General features: G+C 37.1%; 1 protein-coding gene across 1 annotated transcript in view; it reads left to right on the top strand.

Moving 5' to 3' along the window:
* TEX11 (testis expressed 11) overlaps positions 1-22,691 on the top strand; it is a 371,261-nt gene that overhangs the window by 222,176 nt on the left and 126,394 nt on the right. Inside the window, exons 14-15 of the mRNA XM_044764084.2 lie at positions 16,026-16,177; positions 18,370-18,455. Of these exons, the coding sequence (XP_044620019.1) occupies positions 16,026-16,177; positions 18,370-18,455 (238 nt within the window). The remainder of the gene's footprint in view (positions 1-16,025; positions 16,178-18,369; positions 18,456-22,691) is intronic.

Here is a 22,691-nt window from a genome sequence, read left to right as displayed (position 1 = left end):
GAGCTCTCCAGCCAGGTGGGGCCACCAGCTCAGCTCTGCAAATGGGCAGAACCACTGGCATGGATGTCCACTTAGGTGCAGCTGTAAAGAGAAATGCAATCTGCCAAGATCTAAGTGCTCATTGTTGTATCCCCAACCCCCGCTTCTCCATTTCTTTCTGATTCTCAGTGGTCAGCACCTCAGATTTCCACAGTGATCCCCATGAGGCAAGACCCAGTAGACCTGCAGTGATTGAGGAAGCTGAATGTCTACCTTGGGCCCTTTCCTCCACTGGAGAAACTGTATGCCCAGGGGGTCCTTTATGGTGTGGTGCTCTGCTGGCCCAGAGGAGGGATGATGCAGTCAGAGTGTTTTTGCTCCTCTTACTCTTCTAATGTGGTCCTTCTCAGTCTCTGTGGTCCAGGGATGGGGTGCTTCAGCCTCACTGTTGGGTTCTCAGGTTTTCACAATGGTGACTTATCTATGGATAGTTGCTAGTTGGTCTTTTTGTGAGGGGGACTGAAGTTGGGAATGACCTATATTGCCATCTTGATGACATTACTCCTCAGGATTACTATATCTTCTTGGTGGATTGGCCTTTTTATCATTATGTAATGTTCCTCTCTTTCCTTGATTATTTTCTTTGTTCTGCAGACTACTTCATCTGATATTAATATTGCCAGTCCTTCTTTCTTTTCATTAATGTTTGCATGATATATATTTTTTCTAACCTTTTGCTTTCGACCCTCCTATGTTTAGTTTATTTGAAGTAGGTTTCTTATACACACCCTATGGGTGTGGCATTATGTTTTTAATTCACTCTTCTAATCTCTTCCTTTAAACTAGTGTATTTAGACTATTTACATTTAATTTAATTACTGATATGTTACGGCTTAAGTCTACCATTTAGTTTTTTTGTTTTCTGCTTGTTCTCTTTGCTTTTTTATAGACTTAATTTTTTAGAGCAGTTTTAGATTTACAGAAAAATTTAGAAGATAGTACAGAGTGTTTCCATACACCCTGTACCCAGTTTCCCCTACTATTGCCATCTTATGTCACAATGGTGCATTTGTTATAATTAATGAACCAATATTGGTACATGATTACTAAATAAAGTCCATGGTTTATTCACATTTCCTTAGTTTTTACCTAATATCACTTTTCTATTTCAGGATCCCATCCATGATGCCACATTACATTTAGTTATCATGTCTCCTTAGGCTTCTCTTGGCTGTGATAGTTTCTCAGACTTTTTTAGTTTATGGTGACTTTGACAGTCTTGAGGAGTGCTCATCAGGTATTTTTTTAGGATACCTTTCTATTGGAATTTGTCTGACGTTTTTCTCATGATTAGACTAAGGTTATGAGTTTTGGGGAGGAAGATAATAGAAGTAAAGTACAATTTTCATCACATCATATCTAAGGTGCATACTATCAACATGACTTATATCTGTTGAGATGAACTTTGATTATTTGGCTGAGGTATTGTTTGTCAGGTGTCTCCAATGTAATCTTGTTTTCCTCATTCTATACTGTACTTCTTGGAATTATGGAGTTATGCTCCCCTCCTTGAGGACAGAGTATCTACATAAATTATTTGGAATTATTCTGCATGGGAGATTTGTCTCTTCTCCCTAATTTATTAATTTATTCAATCATTTGTTTATATTAGTATTAACTAATGGGTATGTATTTTATACTTGGAGATATAATCCAGTACTGCTTTATTTTTTTGCTCAAATTGTTCCAGGTTTGGCCATTGGAAGCTCTTTCAGTTGGCTCCTGTGCTCCTTTGACATATCCCCATCAGTGTGGGTATTTTTTTAAGTAGTTCTTTACTTTCTAACACTACGAAACACTCCAGGTTCATCTTGTATATTTCCTACCCTAGTCCTAGAATCAATCATTTCTCCCAGGAGCCCTGGTTTATTTCATTGGAGAATCATTTTAGAAATATGATTTATATATTTATATATAGCACTCAAGCCCGAAAGGTAGCTATGCTTGTTGCTACTGGGATATCATTTCTTTCAGGCCTTCTCAGTTGACAGAACAAAGAAATATAAGTATGTATACTAATCCATGGATGTAGACATATCTATAAATATTTTTATATGTAACCGTCTGTGTCTATATTAAACTAAATATGGTTTCTTACTGATGTTTCAAACTCTAATCCATTACCACATAGATCATTCTAGCCTTGCTTGCAAATAACACTTGCTTATCTGTTCCTAACCCAACAGTGAGAAACCTGGCTCCCACCATCCATTATCCATTTACTTAATTGTTTAATTCCCGTATACATATATAGAAGTATCAGGATTGTTAACCTGTACCCCCATGGGAAACAACTTTATCAACTAAAATACAGTATTTTTGTGCATTTCCTTGTGCCTTTAGGCCTACAAACTCTACTCATTTCCAAAGTTACTTAGGTTGGTACCTTTTCCCCCATCCCCCACAGTGAGGTTGTTTTATATAATTGTACAGATTCATACATTTGTTAGATTCTCTTGTCACAGTCTGTATTCCATCCTGGGATTCCCCAACCTCCTTAATGATATATTTTTAAAATTTACATACATTAAGGTTCACTCATTGTGCTGTAGAGTTCTATGGGTTTTAACAAGTGAATAATGACAAGTAGCATACATGGTAGTTTCACTGCCCTAAAAATCCTCTGTGCTTCACCTGTTTGTCTTCATGAATTGCTGGCTACCACTGATCTTTTCACTGTTTCTATTTTTCCTATTGTCTCTCTTTTTTTTTTTTTTACTTTTTTTTAAATTAAGGTTATGAAAGCTAACATCCTTGGGAAATTACAGTTGTACATCATTATTAGTCATGTTGTAGGTACACCACTTCACCCCTAGTGCCCTCCCCCCACCCCCCTTTCCCCTGGCAACCACCGATCAGTTCTCTTTGTCCATATGTTAACTACCACCTATGAGTGGAGTCATACAGAGTTCGTCTTTCTCTGTCTGGCTTGTTTCACTCAACATAATACCCTCAAGGTCTATCCATGTTGTTGTGAATGGGACAACTTTGTCCTTTTTTATGGCTGAGCAGTATTCCATTGTATATATATACCACATCTTCTTTATCTAATCATCAGTTGCTGGGCACTTAGGTTGGTTCCATGACTTGGCTATTGTGAATAATGCTGCGATGAAGATAGGGGTGCATGGAACTTCTGGAATTGCTGATTTCAGGTTCTTAGGATAGATACCCAGTAGTGGGATGGCTGGGTCATAAGGTATTTCTATTCTTAACTTTTTGAGGAATCTCCATACTGTTTTCCATAGTGGCTGCACCAGTTTGCATTCCCACCAACAGTGTATGAGGGTTCCCTTTTCTCCACAGCCTCTCCAACATTTGTCACTCTTGGTTTTGGATATTTTTGCCATTCTAACAGGTGTAAGGTGAGATCTTAGTGTAGTTTTGATTTGCATTTCCCTGATGATTAGTGATGATGAGCATCTTTTCATGTGTCTATTGGCCATCCGTCTATCTTCTTTGGAGAAATGTCTGTTCATGTCCCCTGCCCATTTTGTAATTGGGTTATTTGATGTTTTATTGTTGAGTTGTGTGAGTTCTTTGCGTATTATGGAGATTAACCCTTTGTCGGATAAATAACTTGTGAATATTTTTTCCCAATTAGTAGGTTGTTTTTTTGTTTCAATCCTGTTTTCCCTTGCCTTGAAGAAGCTCTTTAGCCTGGTGGAGTCCCATTTGTTTATTCTTTCTATTGTTTCCCTCATGTGAGGGGTTATGGTGTCCGAAAAGATTCTTTTGAAGCTGATGTCAAAGAGTGTACTGCCGATATTCTCTTCTAGAAGACTTACTGTTTCAGGGCTAATCTTTAGGTCTTTGATCCATGTTGAGTTTATTTTAATAAATGGTGAAAAAGAATGGTTGATTTTCATTCTTTTACATGTGGCTGTCCAGTTTTCCCAGCACCATTTGTTGAAGAGACTTTCTTTCCTCCATTGACGGCCCTCAGCTCCTTTGTCAAAGATTAGCTGTCCATAGATGTGTGGTTTTATTTCTGGGCTTTCAATTCTGTTCCATTGATCTGTGCACCTGTTGTTGTACCAGTACCATGCTGTTTTGATTTCCGTGGCTTTGTAGTATGTTTTGAAGTCAGGGATTGTGATGCCTCCAGCTTTGTTCTTCTTTTTCAGGATTGCTTTAGCAATTTGGGGTCTTTTGTTGCCCCATATGAACTTTTGGATTCTTTGTTCAATTTCTGTAAAGAATTACATTGGAATTCTGATTGGGATAGCGTTGAATCTGTGGATTGCTTTAGGTAGTATGGACATTTTAACTATGTTTATTCTTCCAATCCATGAACATGGAATGTCTTTCCATCTCTTTATGTCATCGTCGATTTCTTTCAAGAAGGTCTTGTAGTTTTCATTGTACAGATCTTTCACTTCCTTGGTTAAATTTATCCCAAGGTATTTTATTCTTTTTGTTGCAATCGTGAATGGGATAGAATTCTTGAGATCTTTCTCTGTTAGCTCATTGTTAGCATATAGAAATGCTACTGATTTATGTATGTTGATTTTGCTGTAGTTGTTGATTGTTTCTAATAGTTTTTCTATGGATTCTTTGGGGTTTCTATATATAAGATCATGTCATCTGCAAACAGCGAGAGTTTTACTTCTTCGTTGCCTATTTGGATTCCTTTTATTCCTTTTTCTTGCCAAATAGCTCTGGCCAAAACCTCCAGTACTATGTTGAATAAGAGTGGTGAAAGTGGGCACCCTTGTCTTGTTCCTGTTCTGAGAGGGATGGGTTTCAGTTTTTGTCCGTTGAGTATGATGTTGGCTGTGGGTTTGTCATATATGGCCTTTATTATGTTGAGGTACTTTCCTTCTATACCTATTTTATTGAGGGTTTTTATCAAAAATGGATGTTGGATCTTGTCGAATGCTTTCTCTGCATCTATTGAGATGATCATGTGGTTTTTGTTTCTCATTTTGTTAATGCAGTGAATCACGTTGATTGACTTGCGGATGTTGAACCATCCCTGTGTCCCTGGTATACATCCCACTTGATCATGGTGTATAATCTTTTTGATATATTGCTGTATTTGGTTTGCCAAAATTTTGTTGAGGATTTTTGCATCTATGTCATCAGTGATATTGGCCTGTAGGTTTCCTTCTTTGTGTTGTCCTTGTCAGGTTTGGGGATCAGGGTGATGTTGGCTTCATAGAATGTATTAGGGAGTGCTCCATCTTCCTCTGTTTTCTGGAACAGTTTGAGAAGGATAGGTATTAAACCTTCTTTGAATGTTTGGTAGAATTCTCCAGAGAAGCCATCTGGTCCTGGACTCTTATTTTTGGGGAGGTTTTTGATTACTGTTTCTATTTCTTTACTTGTAATTGGTCTGTTCAGATTCTCTATTTCTTCCTGATTCAGTTTGGCTAGGTTGTATGAGTCTAGGAATTTATCCATTTCTTCTAGGTTGTTCAATTTGTTGGCATATAGTTTTTCATAATATTCTCTTATGATCCTTTGTATTTCTTTGGTATCTGTTGTGATTTCTCCTCTCTCGTTTCTAATTTTATTTATTTGCGACTTCTCTCTTTTTTTTTTAGTGAGTCTGGCTAAGGGTTTGTCGATTTTGTTAATTTTTTCAAAGAACCAACTCTTTGTTTCATTGATCCTTTCTACTTTCTTTTTTGATTCCATATCATTTATTTCTGCTCTAATTTTTATTATTTCCCTCCTTCTACTGACTTTGGGCTTTGTTTGTTCTTCTTTTTCTAATTCCGTTAGGTGTCATTTGAGGTTGTTTATGTAAGATTTTTCTTGCTTATTTGAGGTGAGCTTGTATTGCAATGAATTTCCCTCTTAGGACTGCCTTTCCTGCGTCCCAAATCATTTGGTATGGTGTGTTTTCATTTTCATTTGTCTCCAGATAATGTTTGATTTCTTCTTTAATTTCTTCAATAATCCATTGTTTGTTCAGTAGCATGTTATTTAGTCTCCACATTTTTGGCCCTTTCCCAGCTTTATTCTTGTAGTTGGTTTCTAGTTTCATAGCATTATGATCAGAAAAGATGCTTGATATTATTTCAACCCTCTTGAACTTACTGATGCTTGCTTTGTTTCCCAAGATATGGTCTATCCTTGAGAATGTTCCATGCTTGCTTGAGAAGAATGTGTAACCTGCTGTTTTTGCATGAAGTGTCCTATATATATCTATTAGGTCCATCTGATCTAAATTTTCATTTAATTCTATAATTTCCTTGTTGATTTTCTGTCTGGATGATCTCTCCATTGGTGTTAATGGGGTGTTGAGTTCGCCTACTATTATTGTATTGCTGTTGATGTCTCCTTTTAGTTTTGTTAATAGTTTCTTTATGAATTTTGGTGCTTCTGTGTTAGGTGCGTATATATTTATAAGTGTTATGTCATCTTGGTGGAGCGTCCCTTTTATCATTATATCCTGCCCCTCTTTGTCTTTCTTTATCTGTTTTTCTTTGAAGTCTACTTTGTCTGATATAAGTATGGCAACACCTGCTTTCTTTTGTTCATTATTAGCTTGGAGTATTGTCGTCCATCCCTTCACTTTGAGTCTGTGTTTGTCTTTGGGGCTGAGGTGTGTTTCCTGGAGGCAGCATACTGTTGGATCTTGTTCCTTGATCCATCCTGCCACCCTGTGCCTTTTGATTGGAGAGTTCAATCCATTCACGTTCAGAGTGATTATTCAAACGTGGAGGCCTACTGTTGCCATTTTATGACTTGTTTTCCGGTTCTTTTGCATTTTGTTCTGATGGAGAGCTGTTACTTTGTGTTATTGTCCTTCTGCTTATCTCGTTTGTTCTGGATTTTGTAACCCCTTTCCTTTTTTTGATTTTTCAGGAATGAGGTTCTTCTTGAGCATGTCTTGAAGAGGTTTTGTGGCGATGAACTGCCTTACCTTTTGTTTATCTGGGAAAGTTTTTATTTCTCCATTGTATTTGAAGGATATTTTCGCTGGGTAGAGTATTCTTGGCTGCAGGTTTTTGTCCTTCCGAGTTTGGAATATTTCATTCCAATCTCTTCTAGCCTGTAAGGTCTCTCCTGAGAAATCTGCTGATAGCCTTATGAGGTTTCCTTTGTAAGTTATTTTCTTCTGCCTGGCTGCCCTTAGTATTTTCTCTTTGTCGTTGACTTTTGCTAGTTTCACTACTATATGCCTTGGGGTTGGTCTTCTTGTGTTAATAAAGTTTGGAGATCTATTGGCTTCTGTCACATGAAGTTCCATCTCGCTTCCCAAGTTTGGAAAGTTCTCAGCTATTATTTCTTTGAACAGGCCTTTTGCCCCCTTCTTCTCTTCTCCCTCTGGTATACCTATAATCCTTATGTTGCATCTCCTAATTGAGTCGGATAATTCTCGGAGAGTTTCTTCATTTCTTTTTAGTCTTAGTTCTCTCTCCTCCTCTGTCTGCAGTGTTTCTATATTCCTATCCTCCAAATTGCTAATTCTGTCCTCCATATTATCGACCCTACTGTTCAGAGAGTCCAGATTTTTCTTAATCTCCTCCATTGTGTTCTTCATCTCCAGTATTTCTAATTGGTTCTTCTTTATAGTGTCAAGCTCTTTTGTGACATAGCTCCTGAACTCATTGAGTTGTCTATCTGAGTTCTCTTTTAACTTGTTGAGTTTTTTAATAATGGCTGTTTTGAAATCATCGTCATTTAGGTTATAGATTTCATTGTCTTTGGGATTGTTTTCTGGGTGCTTATCATTTTCCTTCTGTTCTGGAGATTTAATATATTTTCTCATACTGCTTGATGGCATGGATTTGTGCCTCCACATAGAGATAGAGTTTAGTTACTGCTTCCACTTGTTGCGACTGGTTTTTTGGTGGGGCAGCTGTTTAGACTGCACCAACCAGGAACCCTGTCAGCTGTTACTAACTGGACCTGGACCCCTCCTCGTAGTCACAGTGGTCCTGTGGGGTCCCTCGTTGGTTTGGGAGCAATCGCAAGGGGCCCTCAGGCTGCTGATGCCTACTGTTGCAGCCCACTTAGATCCTCTCCCTCCTTGTGGTCTGCAGTGGTGTTGTGGGCTTTCCCAGCAGCCAGGAGCAGGATCACCTATAATCGCCACTTTGTCCCTAACAGAGCCTACAAGATCACACTTGTCCACTATAGGTCCCAGCAGAGCTATGGGTATCTTCTGCAGTCTGTTGTTAGCTCTCCTAGCAGTGCTACTTTTGCCCCAGGGCCTTCCCACCTTGCGAATGCCAGTCGGGACCTCTTCACTAGTGCTGTGCAGAGGCTTTTGCTGAGGCTGCTGTAGGAACCTGGAGTTCCCCCCTGGGCTATGTAGCTGTTTCACCGGAGCTACACTCTGCCCCACTCCACTCTCACGGGATCTCTGGGAGCTCCTTGCCTCGTCTGGGACACGGCCAGAGTCCGTGGGCCTGGTGGTGGCTTGTAAGCTGCTGCCTTGTGGGGAATTCTGCTCTGGGGAGCTTCCTGGTGTTTCGAATGCTGGGCAGGGCCTCCCTGCCAATGGCAAGCAGAGGCCCTCCCTGCTGGGGGTTTGCAGGACCCTGGAGCATCCCCACAGGCCACAGAGCTGGGTGTTGGAGCTCCACCCAGTCCCCAAGCACGTCCATGGGAAGTCCGGGCACCCCCTGCACCGACCTGTGCGCCGGAGACCGTGGGCCCAGCAGCAGCTGGTGGCCTGGTGCAGTGCCAGGGAATCCGCCCACCAGGAGCTTCCTGTTGTTCTGGATTCTGGGCGGAGCCTCCCTCCTAATGGTGAGCGGAGGCCTTCCCCGCCGGTGGGTGCGGGACCCTGGGGATTCCCCCTGGGCTTAGGTGTTATCACGGGGGGCTTGCGTAGGGCTATTGTCACCTCTTTCCACCATCACTCCACTGGTGAGTGCACACTTCCACCCTTGGCATGTGGCGATGCTACTGGGGAGTCTGCTGGAAGAGAGCCTCCTGCAGGAACTAGGCTGTCCGGGGGTCGGGGGTCAGGGGTCGGAGAGTTTTCACCTATTTCCACCTCCTCCCGGGGCAAAGTCCATCCGCCTTCTGATGCATAGTAGCACGAGACTCTGAGGCGTCTTGAGATGCTATCTGGATATCCTTAGGTTGGCTCCCGCCTGGCCAGCTGAGAAGCTCTGCTGCTCCTGAAGGTGCCTTTTTTCCTCTTTGGCTGGAGTTACTGCCTCTTCTGCTTTTGTCAGGACTGTCCCTTATCGTGGGGGTTCTTTTTATCCAGTTTTCAGTTTTCAGTCCAGGGTGATTCTTCCTAAAATTGTTGTAACCTGGTTGTGTTTGTGGGAGGAGGCGAGTTCAACGTCTGCTCACAGCGCCATCTTGACGAGAACTCCCTAGGCTGCTTATTTTTAATAAACAATAGACTCAGAAAGTTTTTCTTGTTACCTTCCCTTTAACTGCCTAAAAGAATTCAGATAAAAAAACTTGTTTCGGGAACTGAGCTATTACCTTAGCATAACATGAATTAGGTGGTAGACAGGGAAGAACCTAGGAAAGCCTGTTTGTTGGGCTCCCTTCTGTCTCTCTCTCTTCTTTTTTTAACTGTTTTGCCATTTCCAGAATGTCATGTAACTGGAATCATACTGTATGTGGCCTTTTCAGACTGACTTCTTTCACTTAGCAATATGTATTTCGGGTTCCTCCATATCTTTTTGTTGCTTGGTAGCTCATTTCTTTTTATTAGTGAATAATTTTCCATTGAATAATGTACCACAGTTTGTTTATCCATTCACTTATTGAAGAACATCTTGGTTGCTTCTAGATTTTAGTGATTATGAATAAAGTTGTTATAAACATTTGCATGTAGATTTTTGTGTAGACCTAAGTTTTCAAATCAACTGGGTAAATTCCTAGGAGTGAAATGACTCCTATAGGTAAGTTGTCATTTCTCTCTCAGAGTGTTCAAGATTTTTTTCTCTGTCTTTAGTTATGGGAAGTTTGACTATGTCTTAGGGTGAATTCTCATGGGATTTATCCTGTTTGGGGTTTACTCAGCTTCTTGAATTTCTAGGTTTATCTTTTTTGCCAAATCTGTGAATTTTCAGACATTATTTCTTTGAATACTTGTTCTGCCTTGCCTTCTTTCTCCTTTCCCTCCAGGATTCTGATGACACAAATGTTCGGTTTTTTCTTATATTCTCACAGGTCTCTGAGGCTCCATTCAGGTTTTTTTTTTTTCCCCTTTATCTTCTTTCTGTTGCTCAGATTGTGTAATTTTCATTTAGAAGTTCACTAATTCTTTCCTCTCTCTTCTCCATTCTGCTGTTGAGCCTATCTATTGAGTTATTTTCTAAATTTTAGTTATTGTATGTTTTAGTTTCCTGGCTTTTGTAACAAATTACCACAAACTGGGAGGCTTAAAACAACAGAAATTTATTCTCTCACAGTCTGGAGGCCAGAAGTCTGAAATCAAAGTGTTGGCAGGGTTGCCGTCCCTCCAGAGGCTCTAGGGGAGAGTTGGTTTCTTGCCTCTTCCAGTTTCTGGTGGCTGCTGGCATTCCTTAACTTGTGGCCACTTCATTCCAATCTCTGCCTCCGTGGTCACATTTTCTCCTCTTCTGTGTGTCTAATCTCCCTCTGCCTCTCTTTTATAAGGACAATTCTGATGGCATTTAGGGCCCACCCAGAAAATCCAGGATAATCTCATCTCAAGGTCCTTGTCTTAATCACATCTACAAAGACCCTTTTTCTAAATAAGGTAACACCGACAGGTTCTGAGGATTAGAATTGAAGCTATCTTTTAGCTATTCTCAGCCTAGCACATTATGTTTTTCAGTTCTAAAATTTCCATTTGGTTCTTCTTTGTATCTTCTGTTTCTTTGTTGATTCTTTTTATTTCTTTGCAGAGACTTTCTACTTTTCATTGTTTCAAGCTTGTTTATATTTGGTCCTTGTAGCATTTTTATGATGGCTGCTTTAAAGTCCTTGTTAGTTCTAACATCTCTGTCATCTTGGTGTTGGCATCTGTTGACTATCTTTTATAATCTAGATTAGATTCTTCTTGTTCTTGGTATGATGAGTGGTTTTTGATTGACAGCTGAATATTTTGAATATTATGTTATAAGACTTGGGTCTTATTCAAATCTTGTTTTAGTTGTCCTCCTCTGACACTGATCTGGCAGGGAGGAGGGAGACACTACTTCATTATTGCCAGATGGGATGGAAGTCTACATTTCCCACTCAGCTTCCATTGAGATGGGATGGAGAAGGGAAGAAGAGGAGGAGGGTTGCTCATTACTGCTGGATAGGATGGGAGTTTTGACTCTCTTCTAAGCCTACACTGATAGCACTTGATTTTGTGCTTCATTACTGCTACATGTGGTCTTTGTGCCACTGTGCAGGAGAGGGGGTCACTTCATTACCACAAGGTGATTATGAAAGTCCTAAGTCTCCAGTAGGCCTCCTCTGACACCACATCAGCAGGGAGAGAGACGGATGCTTCATTAACACCAGGTGAGAGTGGAAATTCAGGCTCCCCAGGTGGTCTCCACCAGCACCTTGAAAATGTGGAGCTTCTTTACCTACCCCACAGGGATGAAAGTCCTGGCTCCCTACTTGGCCTTCTCTCACACCCTGGTGAGGGTGCTGAGTGCCTTATTTACAGACTGGCTAAAAAGGAAGTTTAGGCTCTACTTAGCCTTTTCTAGCAGGAATGGGAATGAGGCCACTGTTTTCTCTGTGGTGTTTTGCTGGAGCCAAGTGGTTATTGTCTATAAGTTATAAGCCTTGCTAGGCTGTGTCCTTTGGCTAGAGAAGGCATGCTTTTCTTGGAGCTTTTTCTGTCTGTACCCATTGGTGTTCCCAGGTTGCCAGCTTTTCCAGCACCCAGTCCAGGATATGTGAAGCAAAAAAGAAAACCAAAGACTCATCATTATGCCATTCATTGGGTCCTAAAGTTCTTAGTGGTTCTTTTTCTCTCTACCTTTCAGAGTGATCTTATGTTTATTTTACATATAATGTCAAGAGTTTTTAGTTATACTTAGAAGGAAGAATAGGGAAGAGAACATCTCCTCCATTTTTCTGTAAGTAGAAGTCCTTAATATGCATTTTAATGGTCAGTCACTATATTATGAACAGTGATAATTAATCATTTCTTAATTCATTAATTTAAAACTTCCCAGTGTTTGTGACAATTCTTTGTAAAAAAAAATATATATAGAAGAGATTTTATAGACTATAAAATTTTCCAACAATGCCCCTAAAATTCTTTGGGAAAAATTTTAAAAATATGTACCCTGTCTTGTCACCCTGCAGTTTAAATTTGAGAAATGAGTAAGACTTAGATTAGGAGAGAAGATGTTACCTTGAATGTGCATTTGACCAACAATGTATGTCCAAATATGAAACTTATTAGTATGGTCAGAGGAAAGATGGTGGCATATTCCTGGCAACAGTTCATATAACTTGATTAGATCCTAATTGTCAGCATTTATTTTGTCCATTTCTTTATTGTTTGTAGACATCTCTCATAGGAGGAAGAGGAATCAACTAAAAATGGTTTGTAGTTAACTTGAATTAATGAAGACACTTAATGGGGAGTTAAATCATTTTCCTTTGAATCATATTCATCACCATTGTTGTTGTTGTGACCCTGAATATTATTTTCACAGGACGTCAGTGGAATATAATGGGAAACTCTTCGGTAAAACAGACTTGGGTTCAAACCCTGAATGTCCCTTTTGTTCTATAAGCTTGAATCTGTTTTATGGCCTTTCTCAGCCTCAACTGCAAAATGAGTGTGATGCAACACATTTTGTGGTGTTGTTATAAAAATTAAATAAGATAGGGCTGGCCCCGTGGTGGAGTGGTTGAGTTCGGGTGCTCTGCTGCAGGCGGCCCAGTGTTTCGTTGGTTCAGATCCTGGGCGTGGACATGGCACTGCTTGTCGGGCCACACTGAGGCAGCGTCCCACATGGCACAACTGGAGGGACCCACAACGAAGAATATATAACTGTGTACCGGGGGGCTTTGGGGAGAAAAAGGAAAAAAATAAAATCTTTAAAAAAAGAAAGTTGTAAAAAAAAATTAAATAAGATAATGTGTCTAAGGGTCTTAGCACGGTACCCAGCACAGAACATATACTCGATTAATATTTGTAACCCTTTATTACTACCCCTCCTTATGCTGGTATGAGAAGATTCCATGAAAGCAGAGAAAATGTTTTCTTTTTTCTAAGAACAGTGTCTTATATCATGCCACTAAATATTCCACATGTGTAGTGTTAGAAGAAAATTTAGGCTTTTCATAGGCAGAATGGTTTTATTAGTTTTTTTTTTCCTTAAGATTTTATTTTTCCATGTTTACAAGGATATTTACTGGAATATTGCTTGTAAGAGTGAAACATTGAAAGCATTCTGAATATCATCAATAGAAGAATAGATAAGAAAAGTAACATATCTCTATACTATAAAATACTGTGTGGCAGTTAAAAAGAGTAAGGTAAATCTATATATAATGACCCCTTAAGACATGTTGTTCAGAGAAAGAAGCAAAGTATACATAATATATAATTTACGTATTTTAAAAATATGTTGCTATAGGTACAGATATGCATGTAAATGCACCAAGGAAGGACTGAAAAGGATACTTAGCAAACTTAGGAGTGGTTACCTCTGAGAAAGGGACTGGGACAGGGTAAGGGTCCAGGGAAATGTTAGCTTTAGCTTTGCTATTTGCATTATTTTATTAAAAAACATTTTTTAAGTTTTTAATTGTGGTAAAAATACACATAACAAAATTTACCATTTTAACCATTTTTAAGTGTACAGTTCACTCGTATTAAGTACATTCACATTGCTTTGCAACTAATCACCAGAACTCTTTTCATCTTGCAAAACTGAAACTCTGTACCCATTAAGCAACAGCCTCCTATTCCCCACCCTCCGCCAGCCCCTGGCATACACCGTTCTACTTTCTGTCTCTATTAATTTGCCTACTCTAGGTACTTCATATTAGTAGAATCATACAATATTTATCTTTTTCTGACTAATGTATTTCACTTAGCATATTGTCCTCAAGGTTCGTTTATGTTGTACCATGTGTCAAAATTTCCTCCCTTTTAAAGACTGAATAGTATTTCATGGTATGTATATACTACATTTCATTTATCCCTTCATCCGTCATTGGAGACTTGGGTACTTCCACCTTTTGGCTATTGTGAATAATGCTGCTATGAACATGGGTGTACAGATATTTCTTTGGGATCCTACTTTAAGTTATTTTGGGCTTATAAGTAGAATTACCGGATCATATGGAAATTCTGTTTATAATTTTTTAAAGGAATCACCATGCTGTTTTCCATTGTGGCTGCACCATTTTACCTTCCTACCTACAGTGCACAAGGTTTCCAATTTTTCCATATCCTCACCAACACTTGTTATTTTTTGTTTTTTTGATAGTAGCCATCATAATGGGTGTGAGGTGGTGTCTCTTGTGGTTTTGATTTGCATTTCTCTAATGATTAGTGATGTTGAGTATCTTTCCATGTGATTGTTCCCGTTTGTATATCTTCTTTGGAGAAATGTCTATTCAAGTCCTTTGCCAATTTTTAAATCAAGTTGTTTAGTTTTTTGTTGTTGAATTTAGGAGTTCTTTATATATTCTCAATATTAACTCCATATCAGATATATTATTTGCATATATTTTCTCCCATTCCATAATTTACCTTTTCAGTCTGTTGATTGTACCCTTTGATACACAGAAATTTTTAATTTTGATATAGTCTAATTTATCCATTTTTACTTTTGTTACATGTGCATATGGTGTCATATCCAAGAAATCATTGACAAATCCAATGTCATGAAGATTTTCCCCTATGTTTTCTTCTAAGAGTTTTATACTTTAGCTCTTTCATTTAGGTCTTTGATCCATTTTGAGTTCAATTTTGTATATGGTGTAAGGTAAAGGTCCAATTTCATTATTTTGCATATGGATATCTGGTAGTCCCAGCACCATTTGTTGAAAAGATTTCTCTTTCCTTCATTGATTGGTCTTGGCATCCCTGCTGAAAACCATTTGACTATATATTATGAGAATTTATTTCTGGATTCTCTATTCTATTCCATTGGAGTATATGTCTTTATGCCAGTACCACATTGTTTTGATTGTTCTACCTTTGTAGCAAATTTTGAAATCAGGCAGTGTGAGTTTTGTTCCTCCAGCTTTGTTCTTCTGTTTCAGGATTGTCTTGGCTCTTCAGGGTCCCTTGAGATTCCACAGGAATTTTAGGATAATTTTCCATTTCTACAAAAAATGTCATTGAGATTTTCATAGGGATTGTATTAAATCTGTAGATCATTTTGGGAGTATTGACATCTTAACAATATTAAGTCTTCCAATCCATGAACTGTTTGTATTTTTAAATAATCAGAATATACTGGTGTATTATTTGTGTAATCAAACATAAATAACTTTTTAAAGGAGCTCTTGGCGGAGGGAACTGGTAAATTTCTTTTTTCTTTCAGTTTTATTGAGATATAATTGACATTCAGCATTGTGTAAGTTTAAGATGTATAGCCTGATGACATGAGAAGGTGGTCAAAAGATATAAACTTCCAGTTATAAGATAAATCAATATTGGGTGTGTAATGTACAATATGATGATTATCACTGACACTGCTGTATGGTATATTTGAAAGTTGCTAAGAGAGTAGATCTTGAAAGTTCTCATCACAAGAGACTGGTAAATTTCTAATGTTAGTTCATGTACTTTTACTGGATCTCATGTTCCAATTTTTATAAATTGGCATCAGTTCTGGAGAAAAAGCATAAACTGGATATTAGGAGAGAGATGATTATCTAACTAAAGGTATTCATGAAAAGAAAACATTTGTGGCTTAATAAATTAAACAGAAATTGAATTAAGTGATTTATTGTTGACAAGTAGGCTTATTTATACATTTAATGATATGACCTAAGCTCAGATATAGCTTTATCTTGCCTGTTTTGCTCATACTCAAATAAACTTCAATCCCATTGATCAAAAAACCAATTATTCACACCACTTAAAATTATGTCTCATTCAACAGGGAATCTGTTGGATTTTATTTCCTGAAGATTATCTGTGAACATTTTAAGTCATCAGAAAATATTGGAAAAGCTCTACTGCTCCACATTGACATGCTTTTAGAAAGGAAAGAAGAATTACTTGCCAAGGAGAAGATTGAAGAAATCATTGTAGGTCAGTAGAATTTCTGCAGGTGTTTTAGAAACGTGTTAATATGCATGTAATTCTAAGACAGATGTCAGAACAGTAGCAAAATTTTCAGGTTAACAGATTTTTCCTTATTCTCACTTCCTTTTCCTTATTCTTCCTTCCTTTAACTATAATACCTCACCTATCCAGATTCCACGTTGACTGAGCTAGAATGAGACACTAAGCAAAAGTAACAGAACATCGACAAAAACAGGCAAACCTCTGAGCTTCAAACTCATGTGTAGTGGAAAATTGTGAAGTTAGAATCCTAATTTCACGTTTCCAGTTTGATTTTAAATTAGCTGTGTACCTTCAGGCAAGTCAATAATATTGCTGGATCTTGTTTTTTTCTAACTATAAAATGAAAGTAGTGAACTACATTTCTAGTTTTTAACTTCTTTTTAGCAGCAGCATTCTTTTGTTATGCAATCTTATATGAACGCTGCCCCCAAGTAAAATAGACTAGAGTTGCTCTGGTTGAAGCAGAGATGTAGAGCCGAATCTCAGCATCCCCTAACCCCCGAGCCTTCTGTAGAACCCTGTATCCTGAAGAACACAAGTAGTATGATTCTATTCCTAGAGAATTCTTGCCCCAATTCATCCTTCCAACATGTATATAGAGATATAACTGGAATAATAGTTGCTAAATGTTAACAGTGGGATTTATTCCGAGTGATGGCATTTTAGGTGATTTGTTGCTTTCTTTATATTTTACCAGATTGCTTGAATTTTTATAAGTATGTAGTACGTTTCTTTTTGAGTGTAGTATGTTTTTATAGAAACAAAGTCACTGCTATTTTTAAAAAGGAAATCTTTTGACTAGATAATCTTTAAGAGCCTTTTAAATTCTAGATTCTATGAGCTATGTTTTACTGATGACACCCTTCCTTCAGACTCTCACTAAGAATCCAGTTATTTTTAGACCCAATTTTGGTAAGCTTGGTTATCTGGTTTTCTAACCCTTAGCATTTTAATGGTAGCATATTACACAGAGAGAAAAAGTCTGCAGGGAAATATACAGATAACCTTACCACGGGGAAGAAAAAACTATACAAATCTTATAAAACAGTTTCAAGTATTTTTAAAAATATAACAATCTGTACTCTAAAATAATTCCCAAAGACATCAGTACGATATATTAATAGTGAAATAAAATATGATAGTTTTAGTGTTATTGACTTTGAATGGTCAAATAAAGGTCAAATTGTGCTTCAGAAAACTAGATAGTATGTTTAGAAACACATAATTCATAAAAGATAATTTTTAGAAAAATTAATAAGCTAAATGAAATGATTTAGACTTTTTAATTCAAAAAATATTTTGTGTTTAATGAAAGTAAACTGTCAGCTAGTTAGAAAACTTCATTATCCAGAATAACTAATTTTCCTAAGATTACAGTTAGCCAAAGTTTTATTGTGATATCTAGTTATACACTTATACTCTCAAAGGTTTATAATATTTTAAATAGATACATTAAGTAGCTTTTTACACTCATGTGAATATTTTTAACTAAGTCATGGAACAAACTGCATCTACTGACTGGGCTGGGGGATCAGAGACTCTCAGTGTTCTAATCAAGCCTTTTGTGGAAATTGATAATGCCAAGGGAGTGGAAGAGATAGAATTCTGTTATAATTTAAACTTTACCTTAATGTGTGCTAATATATTTGAACCCTGTAAATGTCTAGACTAGAAACAATCAGACACGAGTTACACTTTAAAGTAATAAAGTTTATGTGTAAATGTGGTCTTAAAGTATTTTAATGAGGCTTTAAGGTATAATTGGCCTTTCTTGTGAACTTGATCTGATCTAGTTAGTACATAATAGTATAAACACTTCTTATTAATGATTTCTAGCCTTACTGTCTGTTCATTCACAATAACATTAAGGCACCAGATGATGATCAAATTTGGAACATGGAAAATACGTTAACAAGAGACTAGGCTGAAAACTCTCGCAGACTGATGGGTGAATTACTGTGATTGTAGCAAACTCTGGTTGTATTATATAATCAATTTTTCTAGTAAACCTAAAATTGATGATGAAAACCTGTCTGAATGTGATTCTATGTGTACCCATTACTGAAAGATTATAAGTTCTGAATATAGTTAGCACTCTTTATTTGATGTAATAGATCTTGATTCTTGTTTTCAGAGCTTGGGATTTTTTTCTTCAGGTCACCATACAGGAAGACAACTGACAACAGAATTAGTAGGCTGTTTACACGACATTCTGTGGAAAAAAGCTGCCAGAAGTTTTGAGGTTTGGGAATAAAGTATTTTCATTCTTTATATTTTCTCCACCCCAACAAATAAAACAGTATTTTTACTATAAAAATCGTAGAGCATTGACTACTTTAATAATCTCTCTCTGTTTAGGTACCATCTATTTATTAAATATTCATAATGTAGAGTGTTAATGGGCATTGGACAAGAATTTATTTGAAAATACTAAGATGTGATTTATCCCTATTGGGAGCTTACAGTGTAGGGAAATGACATCACTGATATTATTAAGATGATAAAGTAATTTATGTTAACAAGAGGAACAAAAAGTCAGAGGGATTTTATTCCCTTTAAAAAATTATGGTGTGGAGCACAGAGGATTTTTAGGGCAGTGAAAATACTTTGAATGATACTGTAATTATGGATACATGTAATTATGCATTTGTCTAAGCTCATAGAATGTACACACCAAGAGTGAACCCTAAAGTAAACTTTGGATTTTGAGTGAGTATGATGTGTCAATGTAAGTTCATCAGTTGTAACAAATATACCATTCTGGTGGAGGATGTTGATAATGGGGGAGGCTATGCATATGTGAGGGCAGGGGTCTATGTCAAATCTCTATACATTCCTCTCAATTTTTCTGTGTACTTAAAACTACTCTTTAAAAAAGCCTGTAAAAAAATTGTGGTGCAATAAAAATGAAAAAAGAAGTAGTATTTTTCCCTTTACAAAACAATCCAGGCTACTGTAGAAGAATTTGAAACTACCGATTTTTTTTTAAAGAATAGCCACTCATAATCTAATCACTCTTAAAATTTTGGTATATTTCCTTCTAATCTTTGTATGCATTTGTGTATCCATGTGTAAAAACAATGAGATGTACTTTTGAAAAGTTGTGATGGATTTCCACTTCTAACCAAGATGTAACAGAGACTAGGTTTATGTTCTTGCCTGAACAATTCCCCATTCCCACCCCTGCAAAAAACAAGGCAAAATACATGAAAAATGGTTTTTGAGACATTGCACATCAGGCCACAGAGAGTGATCTCTGGGAGATAGGAAATAATGTGAGCACTGAAAGTGTGCAGCTTATTGCCTTGATATTCTAGGCTATAGTATAGGAACAGGAACTGAAGTGGATCCTAGCAAGTTTCCTAATTTCAAGAGATGAGGCTGAGAGTCTGGGGAGACCAAGGCAGCTAGGATTCATAGGACAGAGTACCAGAGAGGAGAGCACAGTACAGGAAAATAACTTCCAGCAATCAGAGAGTCCTCCTCCAGTGTTTAGCAGACCACTGTTCAGGACAATATGGGATGAAAATAGCTGAAGCCAGGAAAATAACCATCTAAAAATATTAGAGGGAGCAGTGCCTGGCACTCACACAGGTCTGGGAATAAAGCCTATTCATACCAACCACACTGGAAAACCTCTAATTCATGGGGCATTGGGTAGAGAACTCAGAAGGGTCTTGTCTTAGTAGTGGGGAATAATTCATCCTACACTGATCACTGCTCCAAACCTGCCTAAAAAATCATAAAAGCATGACCTGAAAGGATCAGCTTGATCCCAAGGAATTTAATTGCTTCCCAGAGTAGAGGTCAGGAATATTTATCAGAATAAAAAATTATCCAGCACCCAACAAGGTAAAGTTTGCAACGTCTGGCATCCAGTAATAAATTACCAAGCATACAAAGACGCAGGAAAGCACAACCTATAAAGAAGAGAATAAGCAATCAATTGAAACTGATGCAGAAGTTAGCAATAATGGAGGACATTAAAATAGCTCTTATAATTGTATTCCATATATTCAAAAAGTTAAGTAGAGGCATGGAAGATACAAAAGACCCCAATCAAACTTCTCGAGATAAAAACTATATCTAGGATGAAAAATATATTGGATAGTATTAATATCGAATTAGACATCGCAGAAGAAAAGATTAGTGAATTTGAAGGCATAGCAATAGAAGAAGAAATCAAAAGGAAATTCAAAAAATCTTGAGACAAACAAATATGGAAACACAACATATCAAAACTTATGCAGCAAAAGTAGTTCTAAAAGGGAAGTTTATAACAATAAACACCTACATTAACAAAAAAGACAGATCTCAAACAAACAACCTAACTTTATACCTCAAGGAACTATAAAAAGAACTAAACCCAAAGATAACAGAAGGAAGGAAATAACAAAATCAGAGCAGAAATAAATGAAATAGAGACCAGAAAAACAAAACAATAGAAAATTTCAACAAAAATAAGAGTTGGTTTTTTGAAAAGGTAAACAAAATTGAAAAATCTTTAACTCAACTAACAAGAAGAAAAGAGAGTGGGCCCAAATAAATGAAATTAGAAATGAAAGAGGAGACGTTACAACTGATACCATAGAAATACAAAAGATCCTAAGAGACTACCATGAACTGATATGCCAACAAATTAAACAACCTAGAAGAAATGGATAAATTCCTAGAAACATACAACCCACCAAGACTGAATCATGAAGAAAAGAAAATCTGAACAGACCAGTAATGACTAAGGAGATTGAATCATTAATCAAAAATCTCCCAACAAAATAAAGCCCAGGACCAGATGGTTTCACTGGTGAATTCTACCATTTGAAGAAAAATTAATGCCAATCCTTATCAAACTCAAACTCATCTTAGACACTTCCAAACTCATTTTACAAGGCCAGCGTTGCCCTGATACCAAAGCCAGACAAGGACACTACAAGAAAAGATAATTACAGGCCAATAACCCTGATGAACGTAGCTCAAAAACCCTCAACAAAATACTAGCAAATTGAATTCAACAGCACATTAAAAGGATCATACATAATGTTCAAGTCTAATTTATACCTGGAATGCAAGGATGGTTCAATATATGCAAATAAATAAATATGGTTCACCATATTTGACAGAGTGAAGGATAAAAATCATATGATCATCTCAATAGATGCAGAAAGAAAAACTTAACAAAATTCAATACCCTTTCATGATGAAAACTCTCAATAAATTAGGTGTAGAAAGAATGTACCTCAACGTAATAAAGGCCATATATGACAAGCCCACAGGTAACATCATACTCAAAAGCTGGAAGCTTTTCCTCAAAGATCAGGAACAAGACAAGGATGCTCATTCTCACCACTTCTATTCAACATAGTACTAAAAGTCCTAACCAGAACAATTAGGCAAGGAAAAGAAACAAAAAGCATCCAAATTAGAAAGGAAGAAGTAAAATTGTCTCAGTTTGCAGATGACATGATCTTATATATATATATACAGAAAACCCTAAAGATTCTACCAAAAAACTGTTAGAACAAATAAATTCAATAAAGTTATAGGATACAAAATCAACATACAAAAATCAGTTCCCTTTTTATACACTAATACACTAACTAAAAGAAATTAAGAAAACAATCCCATTTACAATAGCATTTAAAGCAGTAAGATACTTAGGAATAAATTTAATCAAAGAGATGAAAGATCTGTACACTGAAAACCATAAGACATTGATGAAAGAATGTTGAAGAAGACACAAATAAATGGAAAGATACCCCTTGTTCATTAGAATTAATATTATTATAATGTCCACACTACCCAAAGTGATTTATAGGAAAACCTGTCATTTGTGACAACATGACTGAACCTGGAGGACATTATGCTAAGTGAAATAAGCCAGGCACAGAGACAAATGCAGTCATATGTTGCCTGATGATGAGAATGCATTCTGAGAAATGCATTGTTAGGCTATTTCATCATTGTGGGAACATCATAGAGTGTACTTACACAAACCTGGATGGTATAGCCTGCTACACACCTAGGCTATATGGTACTAATCTTATGAGACCATCATTGTATGTGCAGTCTGTCATTGACCAAAATATTGTTATGTGACGCATGACTGTACTGAATGATCTCAGTTATATGTGGAATCTAAAAAAGTCGAACTCATAGAAGCAGAAAGTACAATGGTTATCGGGTTTTGGGGGTTGATGGTTGGGGGAATTGGGGATATGTTGGTGAAAGGATATAAACTTTCTGTTATTAAATGAATAAATTATAGAGACCTAACATACTGCATGGTATCTGTAGTTGTAATAATGTCTTGTATACTTGAAATTTGCTAAGAGAGTAAATCTTCAGTGTTCTCACCACAAAAAAAAGTTAACTGTGTGGTGATGGTATGTTAATTAGCTTGATTGTGGTGATCATTTCACAATGTATTTGTAATATCAAAACATCTTCCTTTACACTTTAAGGTTAAGTGCTGCAAAAT

The sequence above is a fragment of the Equus asinus genome, chromosome X (genome assembly GCF_041296235.1).
Source record: "Equus asinus isolate D_3611 breed Donkey chromosome X, EquAss-T2T_v2, whole genome shotgun sequence".
NCBI classification, from domain to species: Eukaryota; Metazoa; Chordata; class Mammalia; order Perissodactyla; family Equidae; genus Equus; species Equus asinus.
Note: the sequence above shows the minus strand (reverse complement) of the source record. Positions and strands in the feature narration are given on the sequence as shown.